The sequence below is a fragment of the Rhinatrema bivittatum genome, chromosome 1 (assembly GCF_901001135.1).
Source record: "Rhinatrema bivittatum chromosome 1, aRhiBiv1.1, whole genome shotgun sequence".
In the NCBI taxonomy this organism is placed as follows: domain Eukaryota; kingdom Metazoa; phylum Chordata; class Amphibia; order Gymnophiona; family Rhinatrematidae; genus Rhinatrema; species Rhinatrema bivittatum.
In genome coordinates, this window is record NC_042615.1 from 523,123,945 (window position 1) to 523,144,413 (window position 20,469).

The 20,469-nt window shown below is 46.0% G+C and overlaps 1 protein-coding gene across 4 annotated transcripts in view; it reads right to left on the reverse strand.

The window, feature by feature from the left end:
* LOC115097331 (COBW domain-containing protein 1-like) overlaps positions 1–20,469 on the reverse strand; it is a 158,663-nt gene that overhangs the window by 103,174 nt on the left and 35,020 nt on the right. For all 4 annotated transcript variants that reach the window (XM_029613079.1, XM_029613062.1, XM_029613053.1 and 1 more), the window contains exon 5: positions 14,439–14,530. In XM_029613079.1, coding sequence (XP_029468939.1) covers positions 14,439–14,530 — 92 coding nt within the window. The remainder of the gene's footprint in view (positions 1–14,438; positions 14,531–20,469) is intronic.

The window sequence follows — 20,469 nt, forward strand, 5'->3', positions numbered from 1 at the left end:
CCACTAGGGGAATTGAAGGATACACATACAGAAGACCCTTGACCCAATGATGAGCAAAGGCATCAGAGGCTGGTTTTCCATAAGGAGCAGAACCGAGGCACCTTCCTATTACAGAGGGACATGAACAGATCTACGTCTGTGCTCCCCCAGAGGCAGAATATTCGATTCAGTACTCCCTGGACCACTTCTGGGATCTGAATGCTCGACTCAGCCTGTCCACTACCACGTTCATCATCCCGGCCAGGTACATGGCCCTGAGCACCATCCTGTGGGACAAAGCCCATGACCAGATCTGAACCACTTCCTGACACAGGAGGTACAATCCCATGCCAGCCTATTTGTTGACATACCACATGGCTACTTGGTTGATGATTTGGATCAGGACAACTTTATTAGACAGCCCATAGTACGTACCTGATCGCTCAAAGCTTCAGGAAATTGATTTGACAAGAGCATTCCTGAGCAGACCAGAGATCCTGGATGCTGAGCTCATCTACATGGAGTTCCCAACCCCAGGGTGGACACAACCATGGTTAGGACAATTTGGGGAGGGGGAGTTCAAAAAGAGATCCCTGTTCCACATATTACAGTACCCGCCACCAGGACAATGAGTCTCAGAGAGATGGGGTAACTCAAATGCAGGCGGATTCGACCACTGACACTTATCGAATCCGGGAGCCTTCTGGACGAGGTAGATCCCGTCCACCTTCTTAGTAACAGGAGACACTGTGAGAGGGTGCTCCCATATCCTCAGCAGCAGCTCTTTAAGGATCTCATGCACCGGGACCGCTACAATCTCCTAAGTAGACTCCACGAACTGGAGGATTTCAAGCATTTTGTGCCTGGCATCCTCCAATGTTAATAACTGAAACAGGATGGCTTCTGCTATCACCCTCACAAAATCTGTGCATGTCAAGTCCTCTGGCGGAGACTTCGTTCGCTCCTCTGGAGGAGAAAGGTCTGATGGGAGACCGTCAGAGCCCGCAGAGGATGACTCCGAAACATTATCCCCCAGGGGTCATAGGTTTTCTCATCCTCACTTTAGGCTACAAGGGATGGGGCCCTAGGTGCTCGGCCTTCGTCCAGAGGTGCAGGCATCAATAACAAAGGACAGGGGACTGCAGGCCTCGGCCTCTCTGCTGGCCTAGGTGGAGCTTCCTCCTCGGAGGAACCAGCAATGACCACCATATTGGTAGGGGAAGGTTTCGGTGCCCCACTGGGCAGTGATGTCATCCCAGGAACCAATGCGCATGTTGAGCTTCTCCAGCAGCGGTATGAGGACCAGCCATAAAGGGTCCGGTACCATATGTGCCACAGGACCGAAGCCTTGCAGCGCCTGCTCCACTAGCAGCTGGACTCACTGCTCCAGCTACTCCTCAAACAATGCCGATGCCTACACCAACTGGGAGGAAGGAGAGGTAGCCAGATCTTCTTCGGACCTGCGAGGCTGATCGGTGACTGGCATCAGGACAGGTGAAGACCATCACGAACCTTCGGCACAGATGGAAGACTGGCTCTCTTTGCTGCAAGGTCACTTCAGGGACATTGAGGCATGAGCTGGTGCATCCCCGTGCCCGGTACCATGCATTGATAGGGACAGGTGCCAATGCTTCTTTGGCTTCTCTCAATGCTCAGCCCGGTCCTTCCCTGGTGCCAAGGCCAATGATGAGGACCCTGAAATCCTTGCCTTGAGATGAACAGTGGTCCGATGGCCCAACCGATATCTATGCCATTGCCTTGGACTTCTTCGACCCAAACAGCTGCTCCATCTTTTTGTGTCAAAGCAGACGTCCCCTTTGGGGTCATCTGGGCACATAAACAGAAACCCCAGACATCATGCTTGATGCCCCAATGCAGAGGACACATATCTCATGTGGATCAGTGATGGACATGGTCCTCAGGCACCAGGGACATTGCCTAAAACCAGATGTGACCATGTCAGGACAAAATAAAAGGGCCGCAAAGCGAAAACAATGACGGCATGCGTCAATGGCCAGCGGGAATCGAAAACGAAAGGAAACTTACCAGAATCGCCGAAAACCCTTACTAGGAACACTACGTGAAGGTACCAACAGGGACCCGGCGATAGATTAATGTGAAAAAGCCACAAAAAACTCGAGAAAAGGAGAGTTTTCCACAAGACCAAAAGTGAGCTCACTCCACTGCGAGGCTTACAGCTTCATGGAAAGAGACTGGAGAGGGACCCCGTATGGATGAGTGATATAGGTCTAGAAACTTTGAGATAAGTTTTCCACATCAGGGCTTCATCTGATGATGTCTCCCATGTGTGAGGACTACTATCCTGCTTGTCCTTGGAGAAAATGATCTCTGTACCACTATTTTAACCTGAGCTTTGCAAGATACATCGGAATCAAATATCACACCTAAATTTCTTGCCAGCTTGACACTGGGAATAGTACAGCACCGAAATATCACATTTTTTGGGAAAGTGCTTTAAGAAAGCCTGCTTAGATATATGATCTCTGTCTTCGATAAATTCAATAACAGTCTTTACTTGATAGCCAGCTTTTTACTACAAGCAAGTAGACTGAAATTAAACCAACTGTGGTGGTGACAACTATAGAAACAGGAAGGAAAAACTGTATATCGTCCATATAGAGACAATAATAGAAACCTAAGCCAGCTAGCAATTTGCATATAAGTCTTAAATATTGAAAAGTATGGCTGAGAATGAAGACTCATGGGGCACTCCAGTATTCAGAGGAAACCATGATGATGTGAATTAGCCTTATCTGACCATATTTTGTATATGGAAAATTGTATCTACTTGTATTCTGCTGAAGCTCGTTAAATAATTGAATGTTTCTAGAATCGCCTTTTCCCTCCTAGATCTGCAGAAAGAAGCAGGGGCAGGAGTAAAAGCATTTTTATCACACGGATTTCTTAACTCTTTATGCAGGCAACTACAAACTGACAATACAGTATATACATAATCTGCTGAAGATGAAAATCCCCACATCTACCAAAAACAAACATAACACATGCCTTCAAAAAACAACCAAATACTAGGGATATGCCTTTATTTTAAATGAATGGGTAATCCGAATTAAAACATCCCTTTTTTATTTCAGTTCGGCTTATCTGAAATAAACACATCCCCTCAACAAAACCCCAAAAATGTTTGGATGCTTTTGTTTCGGGAAATAGTGCATGTTATTAGCACATAGCACAATATTTTCCAAGAAATAGAAAAACACAAAAAATCATGACCCCCCTGCCACTAGCCAGGGCCTACCTGGCTGGGCTATGCCAGGCTTAGCTGGAGTTTCCTCAGGTCCCTTCGATGCCTCATGAACCCGCCAAGATACTGGGCCCTAGACCTACCCAGATGGGCTGAGATGAACCCAGCCAGGGCCTTCCAGGGCCCCATTAACCATCTTCCTGCCACTACCAAGAAATATGCAGAGTTGGAGAATTTCTCATCCCCTCCCGTGATAGTCCATGACAACAAAAGGGCAAGACACAATGCTTACTTGCTACTGCCTCACCAGAATCCTTTGAAAAATGTTGACTGGCAACATTTTAATATCATATGGCGCTAGTCACAGGGCCACCAGCACCATTCTTCAAGGAATTCCACTGAGGTAAAAGCGAGTGGACATTGTTCCTGCCCCTTTCGTGGCCAGATGTGAGGGCTTAAGTGTGCGAAGTTTTGAGACCAAATTCTTGCTCTGTGCTTCTTGGCAAACACCAGAGCAGCATCTATAAACTTCTGCTGCATTTATTACATTCCGATTTTGCAAGAAACAGAATTTAGTGACCTCTGTAATGAGGTTTCCAGAATTCTTAAAAAGCATTATCACAACTGAGGGCCAAAAGTTGGTGAATATTTTGGGGATTCTCCTAGACCAGGGCTTCCCAAATGTCCTGGGGACATCACAGCTAGTTGGGTTTTCAGGATATCCTAAAAACCCCAACTGGCTATGGAGGTCTCCAGGACAGGTTTGGGAAACCCTGTCTCAGACCATATGGTGTAGAAATGTATGGTGCTGTAAGAATCCATATTGCTGATCCATGTAGTGCAGAGCCTGGCCAGTCCTGCAACACCGAGCAATAAAGGGACTGGAACATTGAGATGAATAAGATAACATATGGGAATCAAAGGACATTTGGAGGACGTAAGGGTACTGGGATAGCAGGCTGAATAAATGAAGAACTAGGTGTCTGAGGTTTGAGCTTCTGATAGAAAGAAAGTGAAGAAGTTAAAACTCAGATACTGGCATTTTCAGGAAAACTGAAACCTAACAGCAAATACATAAAAAGTGCTGTAGTCTATAGATAAGAGCTGGAACACACTGATTCAAGCTGGTTAGCAGGGAGTAGAGCAAAGACTATTGTGGAAGTTTTGTGTGCTGGAGGTCATGTACGCTTGTTTTCCTTCAGGGCATAAAAAGCTGATGCTGTAAAATTAGAATTGGAATGCTGCTTTAACCATTCAGCAGCTTGCTGAAGGTTAGAGCGTTTTTTCCCGGGACGAAAGAGTCAGGCTTGCTATAGGATTAAACAATTTTTATACTTTTATACTGCTTACTAACTGGAAGCTATTTGTTTGCAGTCTACCAAATAAATGTATCTAAATTACTTTTAATTGGATGTTTAGTAGATCTCTTCCTGTATATTAAGTTCAGGTAAGTAGATTAAGAAGCGATTTTCTTGGTAGACCTGAGGACAAGCACCTCTAAGGTTTAGCCCGAAGCAGCCTCTCTGGTAAGCATATGAGAAGGTGGCCTAAACAATGGTCAAATGTCCAGGAAAAGCCCTCACCATTTGGGACAGGTAATACTAAACCAGGCTCATAATGAAATAAAGCATGTCAGGCCATTCAATTGGGTAGAGAAAAATAATAAAAAATGAAGAATGGCGGGCAAACTGATGTGAGGATGACCAAAAATCTTGTGGGCTGGAGCAGGAACCTCGCCGACTACAGCTTTTTCTTATGCAATTTTATTAACATAATCAGCAAATACTACTAGCAAAACTGCCTACTTTTGCAGTATACTCACAACACAACTTCTCAGAGTGTCAGGGGTTCCTACTTCTGGAGATGTGGGGGCCTCCTGAACCCAGCTGGACTCTGCCTCGGACTGCTCAGCAGTGTCCCACCCACAGAGCTCTTCCTGTCCAGCAGGGTTCCACCCATAGAGCTCTCTTCCTCTATGGGATTTAAGTGGACCAGGCACCTTGCCTAGTTCCCGCACAGGTTAAGGAGGGGTAGTGAGGCCATTCTTTCACATTCCCTCCCCCCCCAGCTTGGATTAATTGGTCCAAGCATTTTCACACACACACACACCCCCCCCCCCGATCCCATCCAGGGAAATGTCTCAAATCTCCACTCCATCTGGCCTTCCCGCAAGCTAGGCTTAGGATCAGGATTCTAGGGTCAAGCTCTCCCCACACATTAGGATTAACCCAAATAGCACTATCACCACCACCCACTGACCCTTTGCCCAGTGCCAACCACAGTTCTTTATCTGAACCCATCTGGAGCTCTGAATTCCGATTTTCCTCCAACAGGATTCATGTGACTTCTCTTGGGTACTGCTGTTGTGGTTTCTCTTCCACTTGTCTCATAGCTTTTCTTTTTTTTTTTTCCATTAAAATGTTTTATTGAACTTATGTATACTATAACAAGTCTCACAACTTTTCTATGCAGATTCGTTTTAAAGGCAATTCCCCCTTTTTTATTTTTATGTGCTCTTCTTTGAGCCAGCAAGCTTTAAAGTTTCAGTGCTCTGCAGCCCTAGCAGCACTTTTATTCTGTCCCAACCCCTTTCCTTAGGCAGGGTTACACAAACTTTTTTTTTTCTTTTCTGTTCTCCCCCTGGAGACTTTTTTTTCCTGTGCCAAGCATAGAAAAAAATCCTGACCTGACACTATATGCGAGGATGACTGAACGAAATATTGTGGGCTGGAACAGGAACCCTGCTGAATCCAGCCTTTTTTTATGCAATTTCAACTTGTATTAATATAATCAGCAAATATACTAGCAATAAAGCAAATGTTGCTTACCTGTAACAGGTGTTCTCACAGGACAGCAGGATGTTAGTCCTCACATATGGGTGACATCATCAGGATGGAGCCCAATCACGGAAAACTTCTGTCAAAGTTTCCAGAACTTTGACTGGCCCCTACTGGGCATGCCCAGCATGGCACCAACCCTGCAGCCAGCAGGGGTCCCCCTTCAGTCTTATTTGATAGCTACAGGCAGTGCCAAAAAATAAAATAACAAAACGTTACGAACCCAACACCACGGGGCGGCGGGCAGGTTTCGTGAGGACTAACATCCTGCTGTCCTGTGAGAACACCTGTTACAGGTAAGCAACATTTGCTTTCTCACAGGACAAGCAGGATGACAGTCCTCACATATGGGTGAGTACCGAGCTGAGGATGTCCGAACATGCACCAAATGTACCCAACGGCGTGCAACAGGCACAACAACTGGGGTGGAATTTGGTAGAGGGCATCCTGAACCCCACTGGGCAGGCGGAAGGGTGTCGGTACGTCACGTTGGAAATAGGTTACGCAGGACAGATTGGCCGAAGATGGAATCTTGTCTTCCGGCTTTGTCCAAGCAATAGTGGGCTGCGAAAGTGTGGAGAGAGCTCCAGGTGGCAGCCCTGCAAATGTCAGGAAGCGGCACCGATCGTAGGTGTGCTACTGAAGTCGCCATGGCCCTCACAGAGTGTGCTTTAACACGGTCTTGGAAAGGAATGCCTGCTTGCTGATAGCAAAAAGATATGCAGTCCGCCAACCAGGAGCAGAGAGTCTGCTTACCCACAGGTTGCCCTAATTTGTTGGGATGGAAAGAGACGAATAACTGAGTGCTCTTCCTGTGGGCAACTGTACGGTCTAGGTAGAACGCTAGAGCCCGTTTACAGTCGAGAATATGCAGAGCCTGTTCCCCTGGGTTGGAGTGGGGCCTGGGAAAGAAGATAGGTAGTATGATGGATTGATTAATGTGAACCTCAAACTACCTTAGGCAAAAACTTAGGGTGAGTGCGGAGTACCGCCCGGTCCTGCAGGAGTTTAGTGTAAGGCGGATAGGTAACTAGGGCCTGTAACTCACTAACCCTGCAAGCTGAAGTGATAGCTAAAAGGAAAATCACTTTCCATGTGAAATATTTTAGGTCACAGGAGTGAAGGGGTTCAAATGGTGGTTTCATGATCCGCCCAAGAACCAGATTAAGGTCCCGAGAAGGGGCTGGAGGAAGTAAAGGTGGCTTGATATGGAGCAAGTCTTTAAGAAAACATGTTACGAGGGGTTGTACCAATATAGGGACAACCCCGACACCTTTATGGAAGGCGGCTACCGCACTGACATGCATTCTGATGGAAGAGGTCTTTAGACCTGATTCCGATAAATGCCAGAAATAGTCCAAAAACCTTGGGATTGGACAGGAAAAGGGCTCAAGGGACTGCGAGGTGCACCATGATGTGTACATTTTCCATTTATAGGAATAAGATTTTCTTGTGGAAGGCTTTCGTGAAGCAATCAGGACACGAGAAACCGAATCTGAAAGGTTAAGTGGTTGAAGAATTAACCTTTCAACATCCATGCCGTCAGGAACAAGGCCTGAAGATTGGGATGGCGTAGACATCCGTCGTTCTGAGTGATCAGAAGCGGGTGCATTCCCAAGGGAATGTGCATGCGGATGGAGAGATCCTGGAGTATGGGAAACCACACTTGGCGTGGCCAGTGAGATGCTATCATGATCATGGTTCCCTTGTCCTGACGGAGCTTCACGAGAGTCTTTGAGAGAAGAAGAAGTGGAGGGAATGCATAAAGCAGACTGGCTGCCCACGAGAGGGAGAATGCATCTCTGGGCTGAGAGCGCTCGCTCCACAAAGAGGTCTATTTGGGGATGACCCCATTGCTGGAAGAGAGAGGTCGCTACCGAGGGATAGAGAGACCACTTGTGCGGTTGGAAGACACGACTCAGGTTGTCTGCCAAGACATTGTGCACTCCCAGCAAATAGGTGGCCCTGAGGTACATCGAGTGGAAGAGCGCTTCGCCCAAATCTGCGCAGCTTCCTGACACAGAAGGAAGGAGCCTGTGCCCCCCTGCTTGTTGATGTACCACATGGCCACCTGGTTGTCCGTCTGAATCAGGATGACGTGATTTGATAGGCAATCCTGAAAAGCTCTGACAGCATATTGCATTGCTCGAAGCTCCAGGAAATTTATCTGGTATTTGGCTTCCTCTGGAGACCAAAATCCTTGTGACTGTAGATCGTTCACATGAGCTCCCCACCCGAGGTTGGAAGTGTCGGTGGTGAGAATGAGTTGAGGATCTGGTAGGTGAAAAGGCAGTCCCTGGAGGAGATTGTTCTGATCTTTCCACCAGGCGAGAGACAGACGGAGTGCGTCGGTGATGTGGACAATGGTTGATAGAGGCTGAGTCGCTTGAATCCATTGTGACCTCAGAGTCCAATGCATGACTCTCATGGCCAGGCGGGCCATTGGTGTGAGATGGACTGAGAACGCCATGTGTCCGAGAAGGACAAGGAATTGCCGAGCTGTTGCTGTATACTGAGACTGCAACTGATGATCGAGGGACACGAGGGTTTGCACTCGTTGTTGAGGTAGAAAGGCTTTTCCCTGTAAGGTGTCCAAGTCTGCCCCAATGAATGACAAAGTTTGAGATGGGACTAAATAGGATTTCTCGTAATTTACGAGAAATCCTAGAGAAATTAGAGTGTGTAGGGTCAAATCCAGGGACGATTGAGCGGCTTGCTGGGTTGGGGCCCTGATTAACCAGTCGTCTAGATAGGGGTAGACGTGAACACCTTCTTTCCTGAGAAAGGCAGCGACAACCACGAGACATTTGGTAAAGACTCGTGGTGCTGATGCTAGGCTGAATGGAAGCACCCGGTATTGATAGTGCCTTGGGCCTACTAAAAACCTGAGGTACATGCGATGAGCTGGAGCTATCACAATGTAGGTGTACGCGTCCTGGAGGTCCAGAGAGCAGAGCCAGTCTCCTTTTTGTAGAAGAGGTAGAAGCGAGCCCAAGGTTACCATCTTGAACTTTTCCCACTGGAGGTACTTGTTGAGGGCACATAGGTCCAGAATTGGACGAAGCCCCCCGGATTTTTTGGGGATCAAAAAGTACCGGGAATAGAATCTTAGGCCTTTTTGTGAAAGAGGAACGGGTTCTACTGCCCTTAACTGGAGAAGAAGGGAAACCTCCTGCTCCAGAAGGACAGAGTGGTCGGTTACTCTCCACACTTGTAGAGGTGGTGATTCCAGTGGAAGAGCAAGAAAGTTCAGGTGGTAACCCTGAGCAATGATTGCTAGCACCCACTGGTCGGTTGTGATTGACTGCCACATGCCATGAAAGTGGCACAATCGACCTCCCACTGGTATGCCTGGCAGAGGAATCAGGCTGCTGCTCTCCAAGGGAAAGTCAAAAACCTGAAGCAGGCCCCGGCTGGGGAGCTGCTTGTGGCTTTTGCTTCCGGGGCTGGCGAGGCTGAGATTTTTGATAAGGCCTCGTAACTCGGGACCTTGTTGGTGGAGGATAGTACTTCCTTGGGCTGGAAGAATGACTTTTTAGAGTCCTTCTTGAAGGGCTGTCTAGAAAGGAAGTCAGAAGGTATCGATGAGAGCTGTTTGAGGGTCTCATGATGGTCCTTTAATTCAGCCACTATTTGCTAAATCTGTTCACCGAACAGATTATCTCCCAAACAAGGCAGGTCAGAGAGCCTGTCTTGTACTTCTGGGCGAAGGTCAGAAGACTTGAGCCAGGCCCAGCGTCTTGCCGAAATGGCAGTTGCAGACACTATAGTGGAGGTGTCGAAAATATCGTAAGCTGTTCTTATCTCATGCTTTCCTGCCTCAAACCCCTTGTTGACAAGGATTCGAAGATGTTCTTGGAATTGGTCAGGCAGGGTTTCAGAGAAGTCCTGTATTTGCTTGAAAATGACCCTGTTGTATTGGGTCATGTACAGCTGGTAAGAAGCAATCCTGGAGATGGGCATGGCCCCTTGGAACACTCGTCAACCAATATTGTCTAGGAACTTGTGTTCCTTGACAGGAGGGGTAGAGGAGTGAGGCTTCGTCCTTTTTGCTTTCTTTTGAGCTGATTCTACCACAACTGAGTGGTGGTCAAGCTGAGATTTTTGAAAGCCAGGGGCTGACTGTACTAGATAGGTAGTGTCAGCCTTTCTGTGTACTGGGGCAATGGATCCAGGATTTTCCCAGTTCTTTTTGAGGAGTTCAAGAAGAACTTGATGAATGGGAATAGAAGTGATCACTTTAGGGGCATCCAGGAACTGGAGAAGCTCCATCATCTGGTGCCTATCATCTTGCTCTGTCTGAAGCTGAAAAGGGACCAATTCCGACATTTCCTTCACAAAATTAATGAAAGAAAGGTCCTCTGGAGAAGAACGCTTTCTACTTTCAGTAGGAGAGGAAGGTGAAGGTAAGTCATCAGTGTCTGTGGAAGTATCATCACCCCAGGTGTCATAAGGATCAGCAGGCTGACCTGTAGGACGAAAAGGGGGTTGGATACCCAAAGGGCCCGGCTGAGGCTCCGAGAAAATCGAAGGAATCACCGGGGGCACCGTGGACGCCTTGGGGGGCATCGGTGTCGGCATCGAAGTGCGTATCGCCCCCGATGAATGAATCGGTGGCGAGGGACGACATGGCATCGATGGCTGAGGCAGTACCCCCGAAGGAGGAATGCGGAACGGTGTTTCTCCTCCCGATGAAGCTGTTATCGGGGAGCACACCGGAGCCATCGGAGACCTGGGAATCACCGGTGGAAGGGCAGTCATGAGTGCCTCCATCCGTGATAGCAGCGGTGCCAGCGCTGCTGGAATCGGGTCGGTGACTGGTTCCACTCTCGGTGCCGGAGGAACCTGGAGTTGTTGCATCGCCTTGTCGATGGCCTCCTGGACCAGCCAGTCCAGTTCTTCCTGGAGACCTGGGGCAATCAGCCCCGGCTCCGTGACGGAAGAGGGAGGCTGAGGCACAGTCGGAGGGACCACCTTTACAGGCGGAATCGCGACTCCCAAACCCCGATCGGGTGAGGGTGGCCTCGATGTCCCGGTCGCAGGAGTGGTTGGTGCCGTTCCTGAACGGGGCTTCTTCGATGGTGGCTCGGACGGTGGCGAGGTCAATGATTTCGCTCCCTCGACAGTCCGAGACTTACGATGCCAATGTTTCTCCCTACGATCCCCTCGATCTTGAGGGGGAGAAACGGGAGTCGATGGCCATGAAGACGTCGACGGCGGGCGGGCACCGGACGGTTGTTGATGCTGGTGCGACTTCGACGGTGCCGGTTCCGATGACGTCGATGCGATGGACGGCGTCGGGGTGTGAGCACGGAAGAGGAGTCCCATCTTCTCCATTCTGGCTTTGCGACCTTTTGATGTCATGAGGGCACATTTGGTGCAAGTCAGGACATCATGCTCACGGCCTAAACACATTACACAGACTCCATGAGGGTCTGTGACAGACATGGTGCGAGTGCAGTCCGGGCACCGACGAAACCCCGACGCCATGGCCATAGAAAAATCGAGCGCGGTATGCTCGACGGCCAGTAGGCCGCGAGGGCCAAACTCGACGGTAATAGACGAAAAACGGTGAAAAACTTACCGGAGTACCGCGGCCTGAGAAAAGTTAGAGGGACGGACCCCTGTGGGGCAATCTAATTTTAATTAACTCCGTGAGGAAAATTCCTGTCAGGAATCTCTTCAGAGCTCCTAAACCGTGAGGCTACTGCTGCGCGAAAAAAAGAAGACTGAAGGGGGACCCCTGCTGGTTGCAGGGTTAGTGCCATGCTGGGCATGCCCAGTAGGGGCCAGTCAAAGTTCTGGAAACTTTGACAGAAGTTTTCCGTGATTGGGCTCCATCCTGATGATGTCACCCATATGTGAGGACTACCATCCTGCTTGTCCTGTGAGAACTGCCTAACTTTGCAGTATACTCAACACAACTTCTCAGAGAGGGTCAGGAGACATGGAGGCTCCTGATCCCAGCTGGGCTCTGCCTCTTATTCTGCCCAGCACGATTCCATCCACAGAGCTCTCTCCCTCAATGGGATTTAAGGTGGACAGGGTAGTAAGGCCAATCCTTCACTCTGTCATCCCTTGTAATGCTTGCAGCAAAATGTGAGGATAAGCCAGTCAATTTCCAAACCAAATCCACAGGAACAGGTTGTACTTAATGGAAAAGCTAGCCTTGATCCACACGGGAGAGAGACCTATATATTATATTTATTGCTTCTCACATGCATTTTTGCTCTTCACATTTTGACCTCACTTTTTTGGAATTCCACAGATACCTCGCAGTCTGTGATTATAGTTCCTCTTTTTTATTGTCTTTTTATGTTGTGGTTCATTTTAAATAAGCAGTAAAAAAAAATGTTGTAGTTATGTAGTACATCAGTTTTAGAAATCTCAGGCTTCTTCAGATTTTGAGACATATTTAATGTTATTTTTGCATAAAACAAAAATTATTTTACATAATATCAAGAGATCAAAATATTCTGAATGGATTTTCAATCCCTGACCTATGGAAATCTGGTCCCCTTGTTGCCTTCATCACACGAAACACCCTGTAATAGCACATGTTATGGTTTTTAGACCTGGTTTTTATGTTAAAGTTTTTTTTTAAATAAGATTTATCTGAATTTTAGCAAAGATTTAGATACTGATCCACATAAAACACTCATGAATAAAATGAAAAGCCTAGGAGTGGGTCCTAAGACAGTGGAATGGATTACAAATTAGTGACTAACAAACAATAGCAAGTGGTAGTAAATGGAAACCTACTCTGAAGAAAAAACAGTGATAAGTGGAGTGACTCAAGGATCAGTTCTGGGGCCTGTTTTTGTTCAATATCTTTGTGAGTGATCTTATGCAAGGGTTAAAAGGAAAATCTTACCTTCTTGCAGATGACACTAAGATCTGCAACAGAATGGACACACTTGAAAGAGTAGCCAGAATGAGAAGCGAGCTAAGAAAGCTCAAAGAGTGGTTGAAAGTTTGGCAGATGGGATTCAGAGTCAAAAAGTGCAGTAATGAATTTGGAAAGCAGAAATCCAACGGAACTGAACATGATGGGGGCTAGAGACTGATGTGCATGGACTGGGAGAGAGACCTCGGAGTGACAGTGTGCTTCACTACCTTCAGGTCATCAATGTTGGAAACAAGTGGCTAAAGGCCAGAGGGATGCTGTGCTGCAAAAAGAGGCATAACCAGCAGGAAAAAGAAGCATTGATGAGGCCTCACCTGGAATACTCCATGCAGTTCTGGAGACCGTATCTCAAAAAGGAAAGAGACAATATGGAAGCAGTCCAGAGAAAGACAGTCAACACGGTGTATGGACTGCACCAGAAGACTTGAGATGATATTGAAGGACCTAAATATGTAAATAAATATATGCCGGAAGGGAGATGGGGGGATATGATACAGATTTTTTAATCCAGAAAGGTATTAATGATGCATACGAATCAAACCTTTTCTGATGGAAAGAAAGCTGTAGAACTAGGGGTCATGATATGAAACTCCAAAGCGGTAGACTCAGGAACATCAGGAAATATTTCTTCACAAAAAGGGTGGTGGATGCATGGAATGCCCTCCCAGAACTAGTAATGAAGGCAAGAATAGTAATGGAATTTAAAAGGGCAATGGGGTAAACACAGATGATCCCCAGTGCTAAAGGATGGAAATAAAGAAAATGGGTAGTCTGTGTTTACTGGGGTAACCTGCATGGAATGGCAATTACTACCCTAAAAAATAAATAAAAAAATAAACTTGCTGAGCAGACTGGATGAACCAATAGGGTCTTTTTCTGTCGTCATGTAATATATTATTATGATACTAGAGCTCCTTCTTCCCATCTTATACTATATATACCAGAGAGAATGTATATTTCAATAATTATAACAAATCATTTTATGCCTTACATTTACTAATACCTATCTGGTCATTTCATTTCTATCCCAGTCATCAGGTTCTATTTGTTTCCCATTGGCTTTTAAGATTAATAGAGGTTGCAAATACATCTAGGAATAGAGTCCGTCACAGAGAAGACAATTCTTTCTTCTGTATATTTCATTTTGTACATAATTTACAAGATCATTAGTCTTGAGCATATTTTGATAATTAATGAATTCTTATGTAGCACATCTGCAAATATTGAAAAATACAGGCCGCTTGACACCTTTTTTCATTAGTTATTTGCGTAAAAGTTGTACAGTCATGTGACAAGTGCAGTGACTAGATACTGCTGGGATCCTGCATAAACGAGAAGTACAGCTTCAAACCATAAGAAGATGAAAGAAAAGCATTTGTAACCCTGGCACAGAAGAGAGAATTATTCCCAGGACAATGAAAGCTTCTTTTCCTTTTATGTTATGAATAAAGTCTAAACGTATTTATATTTTATAGACATGTTAAGTGTCTACCTGGATCAGCCAAGCCCGTAGTTTCCAAGAGGATGTAATCAAATTTCCCTTTCTTTTGCATCAGGTTCTCAATAGCCTTTAAGCCATTGTCCCTATACAAAACAATAGAAAAACATTACTCAAAATGACAAATGGACAATTTGAACATATTTACATAAAAATATAGAACAGGAACAAAAGTCATAGGGCAGCAACATGACTAACAAACTAGACAGCTGGGTTCCATATTTGATAGCAGACCTGATCTTCTGGTTGGAGGAGACTGAAAGCACTAATTATTATTATTATTTATTAAAATGTTATTTATATACCACTTGTAAATTATGTTAACCAAGTGGAGGTACAAATAAAACATGCATAAAATATATCAATCAGCAATACATAAATTAAATATACATAAAATCTATTAGTTACAGATCAACACAAATAGAAATCAATAAAATATTTTTAAAAATAAATATGAAATAAAAGACAAAACAATCAAATATACATAAAATCCAGCCAAAACCCAATATAAGCAGAGAATGCACAAAGCTAGCAGTTACTCTCATGGTAATATTTGATCAACCAGCAGTGAAAGAGATTCATGGTGATAAGTACCAGTAACACATAACAGTGCGAACAGTAAATTAGTTGAAAGCATATTCCATGCAGGATTGAATGGAGAAAGAAGGTGCTCTGGGCAGACTAATAATTTGGTGCCCCTTTCCTTCTTCCTCCTCCTCCCTCCCCAGCAAGAAGCCGCTAGTACCCACCCAAGTACTGATGCCGAGAAGTGGCCCTGAGCAGCTCAGCTCTGCCTCCCATGCTAGAACAAAATTTTAGTAAAATTACAGCACAAAAATAAATACACCCCCTGAGACTCAGGATTTAAATATTGCTTTGCAGGGCCCTCCAAACAATTCTAATAACAGATGTTTTTATTCATATTTTACTGCAAAAATGCTTTACAGACAAGCTAGAAATTATAGCTTATAGCTCAAAGACAATATATATTGAATGTGACAAACTCAGCACACTGCTAGAATTTGCTAGTTTGAGCAGCACTACTAAAGCACATTGTGACATCTTCAAGCATTGTTACAATTACGTTTTCATTAGTGTCCTGATGCTCTGCCTCTACGGTTGGTTTTCAAAGCCTTCTATCCACCTAATTAAATTGCTAGATGGCTAGATCATAGGCTTTGAAAATTTACCCACTGCTGAGCCATAAAACTTAGCCACTCAAATTCTGGGCAGTCTCAGAGGCAGGTATAAGTCAGGGAAAAAGTTACCTGGTTAGCATCCATTTTCAGCACAAGCTGGCTAATTTAGCTGGCCAAATCTAGGCACAGGTATTAGCTGCCTTCACCTGGAGCCAGGAACCCCCCCCCCCCCCAACCCAGATGTCAAAATGAAGACAACTCTCTCAATCAGTGGCCTCATCCTCAATGCCAGATTCTTGCTCCCCCCCCCACCCCTATGATCCTTCCAGAATCTACACTTACAATTTTGGAGTGCTCACATCTTCACTAGCAGTAGGGATATAGGTGCCCTCCTGTCAGCAATGCAGTTCACTGTTGTATGGTGCTGCCTACCAGTGTCTCTGTACATATATAGTGCTGAAATGCCAGTAGACTGCATTTGTCAGCTATAAGCTGCAGTGCTGGCATGATGGTCCTTGCATCCCTCCTGCTGGTGAAGATGGAAGTCCTTCAGAATCAAAGTACAGAGGTGATCAGGGATGGATTCTTTGGAGACTGGGGGAGGATTCTCATTTTGGAGCTTGAGAGGAGGCTGTGGGAATGTTAATTTTGACAAAGGAAGGGGAGGACAGAGCCTCTTGTTAGGGGCTAGGGGTTTATCTTTATTTTGATAGAGAGGGGGGAAATAGGGATTTCACAAATGGACTGATCTACATGGGCTGCGGCAAGAGGTTCTTTGCCACATCATGATACATTTTCAAACAGCCACTCAGTAGCAAAGTTATAGATACAACCTAGCCAGCTAGGTTTTGGATGAAAATCATCCTAAAAATAGCCCTCTCTCTTAGCCACTCAGCAGCTCTCTGAAAATGTATCCCTATGTGTTTAAGGACATCAACGCATGGCTGCAAGATGCTGTCTGACAAATCAAAATCCTTGAAATTTTCCACAATATTCATTCCTTTATACTACTATCATTCATGTATCTAGCTCTACAAGGTGTACAAGAGTAGTCCCTTTTCCAAGAAGTTTACAATCTAGTCAAGCTAGACAAAACAAGTAATCATGTGGGAGAACCAGGGACAATATTTAAAGTCTCAAAGGTGGAGGTACACTGCCTTATTTGGCTGGCTATCTTGGGCTATCTTATGCTAAGAAATCTCATTCTGAATCTTGGTGCCATATAAAAGAAAAATACAAGTTATCTTTTGCTATAAAAAATAAAAAGATGGAGCCTACCTGGCGAGAGAGCTTCGTAAGGAGAAAGGGCAGCTGGGACTGTGAAAACAGGTGAGCGGAACATCGTAGCTCCCATCCCCCCGCCCCTTATGTCATCAACAGCGGACGCTTGCTGTGCCGATTTAAGGAGACGCACAGCGGCGCACACCGAAGCCGCACGCCAAAAGGGAGTGCCCCTGGGGGAAATTTGAGAGAAGTCCCGGCTGTATTCTTCGATGGGAAAGAAGAGAAAAATTAAAGTTTTAACATCGACACCAGTTGGTAAAGAACTGAGGGGGCCAATGGACACTCAAATTGTATGTAGGGGGAGTCAGACTGCTAAGGAAGTTGTACAAGAGGCCTCTTTCTCATCGGGGGCTACAGCTAGTCCCGCCCAGGACCAGAAGGTCAACGTTACTCCCGAATATGAAGGGGTAAGTGTTTTGAATACCCCTGAATTAAGGGAGCGAATAACTATCAATGAAAATGGAGAAAACTCTCTAGAGCAGGCGCCAGAGGGAATGCTGGTGCCTGAAAACATCTCTCTAGTGGATGTTTGGAAAGCCATCACAAAGGTGGAGAGGATGGTTTCCCAATCCATAACTCAGTCCACAGTCCTATCTAATGAAGTAAAAGGAAAAATGGAAGAATTTGGTATAAGATTAGATCAAGTTGAAGCCTCTAATTCAACAATGGGCTCACAGATAACAACACTACAAGCAATAGGGACTACTTTTATAAAAGACACTATGATAATGTAAAAAAACAGAGAATTTGGAAAATTGTTGGCAAAGTAAGAACTTGAGATTCTTAAATTTTCCATATACAAGGTTATTATCTCCTCAAGAACTGTTTAGAAAATATGTGAATGAGATATTATGTATCTCTAATGATCTATTGATATCTAAGATGTATTATATATCTAATTTTAGGAGAGGAATTATAGAACCTGAAGGAGGTATGGATGTGTTGAGTGAAAAAAGCCCTAACTTAACATTTTTTAGAGGCTTCGACTGATGAAATTGCCACAAGAGCCACATTAATAGTGGCCTTTGGTTTAGAGCAGGATAAAAATCTTGTACTGCAAAAATATTTTAAAAACAAAAATTCCCCTGGCCACTATGCCCTCTCAGGCCCCAACTCCTCCACCTGCCAATATCTCTCCCCTTCACCTCTAGGCTCAACCCCTTCCACTCTATTGCCAGCCCCAGACTTTGACCCTGTTCTCAGTACTGCCCCTTACACAGGCTCCCTCTGTCCCTCCCTCTCTTACACACAGGCTCCCTCTCTCTAATACACATACACACTCCTTCACAATCTCCTCATATAGGCTCCCTCTCTCTGAAACCCATACTCAAGCATCCCTCCAGCCCCCTCTCTTACCACCCATGCTCTCTCTCATCCTCCTGCTCTGTCACCCTCCCCTCCTCCACACCCCTCCCCCTCCCCCTCATATAGGCTTCCCTCTCTGAAACCCACAGGCATCCCCCCCCACTCCCCCTCTTACCAACCAAGCTGTCTCACCTTCCCCTACACCCCCGCTCCTCTCTCACACACTCATTCTCTTTCACCGGCATTCCCTTCCCCTCATATAGGCTCCCTCTCTCTGAAACCCACACAAGTATTTATTTATTTATTTTATTTAAGTTTTTTATATACCAACATTCAAGACAAAAGTCCCATCATGCTGGTTCACATGAAACAGGAGTGCAAAATAAACTTAAACTTGAACAATAGTGCGGAAAAGCAGTTACATGTAACAAGGAAAAATAGAACTTGGAGTGAGAAGGAAAAGTATCCCCCCACCCACCCTCTCTTAGCTCCCATGCTCTCTCTCATACCCTTCCTCACCCCCCCCCTCTTACCAACCATGCTCTCTTGTCACCCTCCCCTCTCTCACACACACATTCTCTCTCACCGGCATGCCGCGGGACGCACTCCGTTCGTGGCAAAGATGAAGGCCTGGGTGCGCCATTAGCGGCACATGGGGGCCTTCCATTTTCACCTTGAGTGGAGCACAGTCTGTTCGCAGCACATGGGGGTCTTCCCTTTTCGCTGCAAACGTTCGCAGCATGCCAGGGTCCCCGCTGCTATTTTCTGCCTGTCCCGCGATGGCCGCTGTCCTTCCGGTTTTGAATCTTCTTCCGGCGAGGGAGGAAATCGGCAGGAAGGGCAACGAGGGAGGAAATCTGTGGGAAGGGGGAATTGTGTGCAAATTCTGCATTCCGCAGTAGCGCAGAATTCCCCAGGAGTAAAGCTCTTAGACAGGCTTGCAAAATACAGAATCAATGGAACTGACACGCTCCCGAAACACACTGACCTCCAGAGCAACAAACATCAAGATTCTCCAAAAACACATATAAGACAAGGAAGTGGAGAATTATCGGGCCTTCAGGCACATAGCTACCACGGCCTGAAAATAACCTTACTACACTAATCATACCCTCTTCAAAGGCTCAACTGCAATAAAAAAAATCGATCCAGATCTTCATGGATCTACTTAGTTATGTAGAAGCCTTGGTGGGCTGCTGCCCAGCATACGCCTTAGATGCACACACCACGGTCAACGAGGCCAGTCCGGAGCAACTAGTATCTCTAGCCCTGTATGAACTCCCAACTTCTAAAGTACTCTGCCCATCTTGGGCAAAAAAGGAGACACGCAAAGAATCTCCTCTGCTGGCCAATCCTGGACAAATAAACATTTCTCTTTAGGCTTAAAATAAAACAATTGTGCACCTCTGCATTCAGGCCAGTTGCCAACAGAATTTCATATGGCTCCATCTGGCAAGAATCAGAGCAAAGTCCCCTTGAGATAGAGACCATTCTTCAGTGTTTATGACATTGTGATGTATATAAACCGTCTGAACATTGCCTGTGCCTGCTATAAGAGATGCCATCAAGGCCTAACAATTCCCTTCTGCCACAGGAAAAAGCAAGTCAAACACTCGAGGACTTTGGGTTCCCCATTGATAATTCATGTATGCTACTGCCATGGCATTGTCAGACATTTCCCAGACCACCGGCTCCACTATCCGAGGTGCAAAGATGAGAAGAGTCAGCCTAATCACAGTGGCTTCCAAGCAGTTGAAGGGCCAGCTCACTTTCTCAGGGGACCACTGCCCCTATGCTAAGAGCTCCTGACAGTGTGCTCCCCCACCCACCCACCCATCCAGCCTGAAGGACAGGCATTGAATGTCAGAAAGATCCAGACCGGGGTCACCAAATCCACTCCCCATACCAATGGCTTAATGTTTAGCAACCATTGTGAGCTCTTTCTTGGCACCTCAGGCAGCAGCAGCCTCACGGACAAGGAATCCCACCTGGAGGCAAAACCCTTGAAGATACTGCCTGTGCACTCTCACCCAAGATACGAACTCCAAGACTGATGACATAGATCCAACAGTCTGGAGGTAGGACATACCACCTATTCCTGACCACCTAGAATGCCTGGATCTGGCCACTTTGTTGCGATAATGAATTCATCGTAACTTGCCTAAGCTCCATTTTGAATTGAGCATCCAAATAATTCCAGGTCTGAGATGGCTAAGATTGGGCTCGGGACACTCCAGAAGCACTTTGCTTTTATAGTCCATTGTCCAAATAAAAGCATCACAAAATACCTGCCTTGT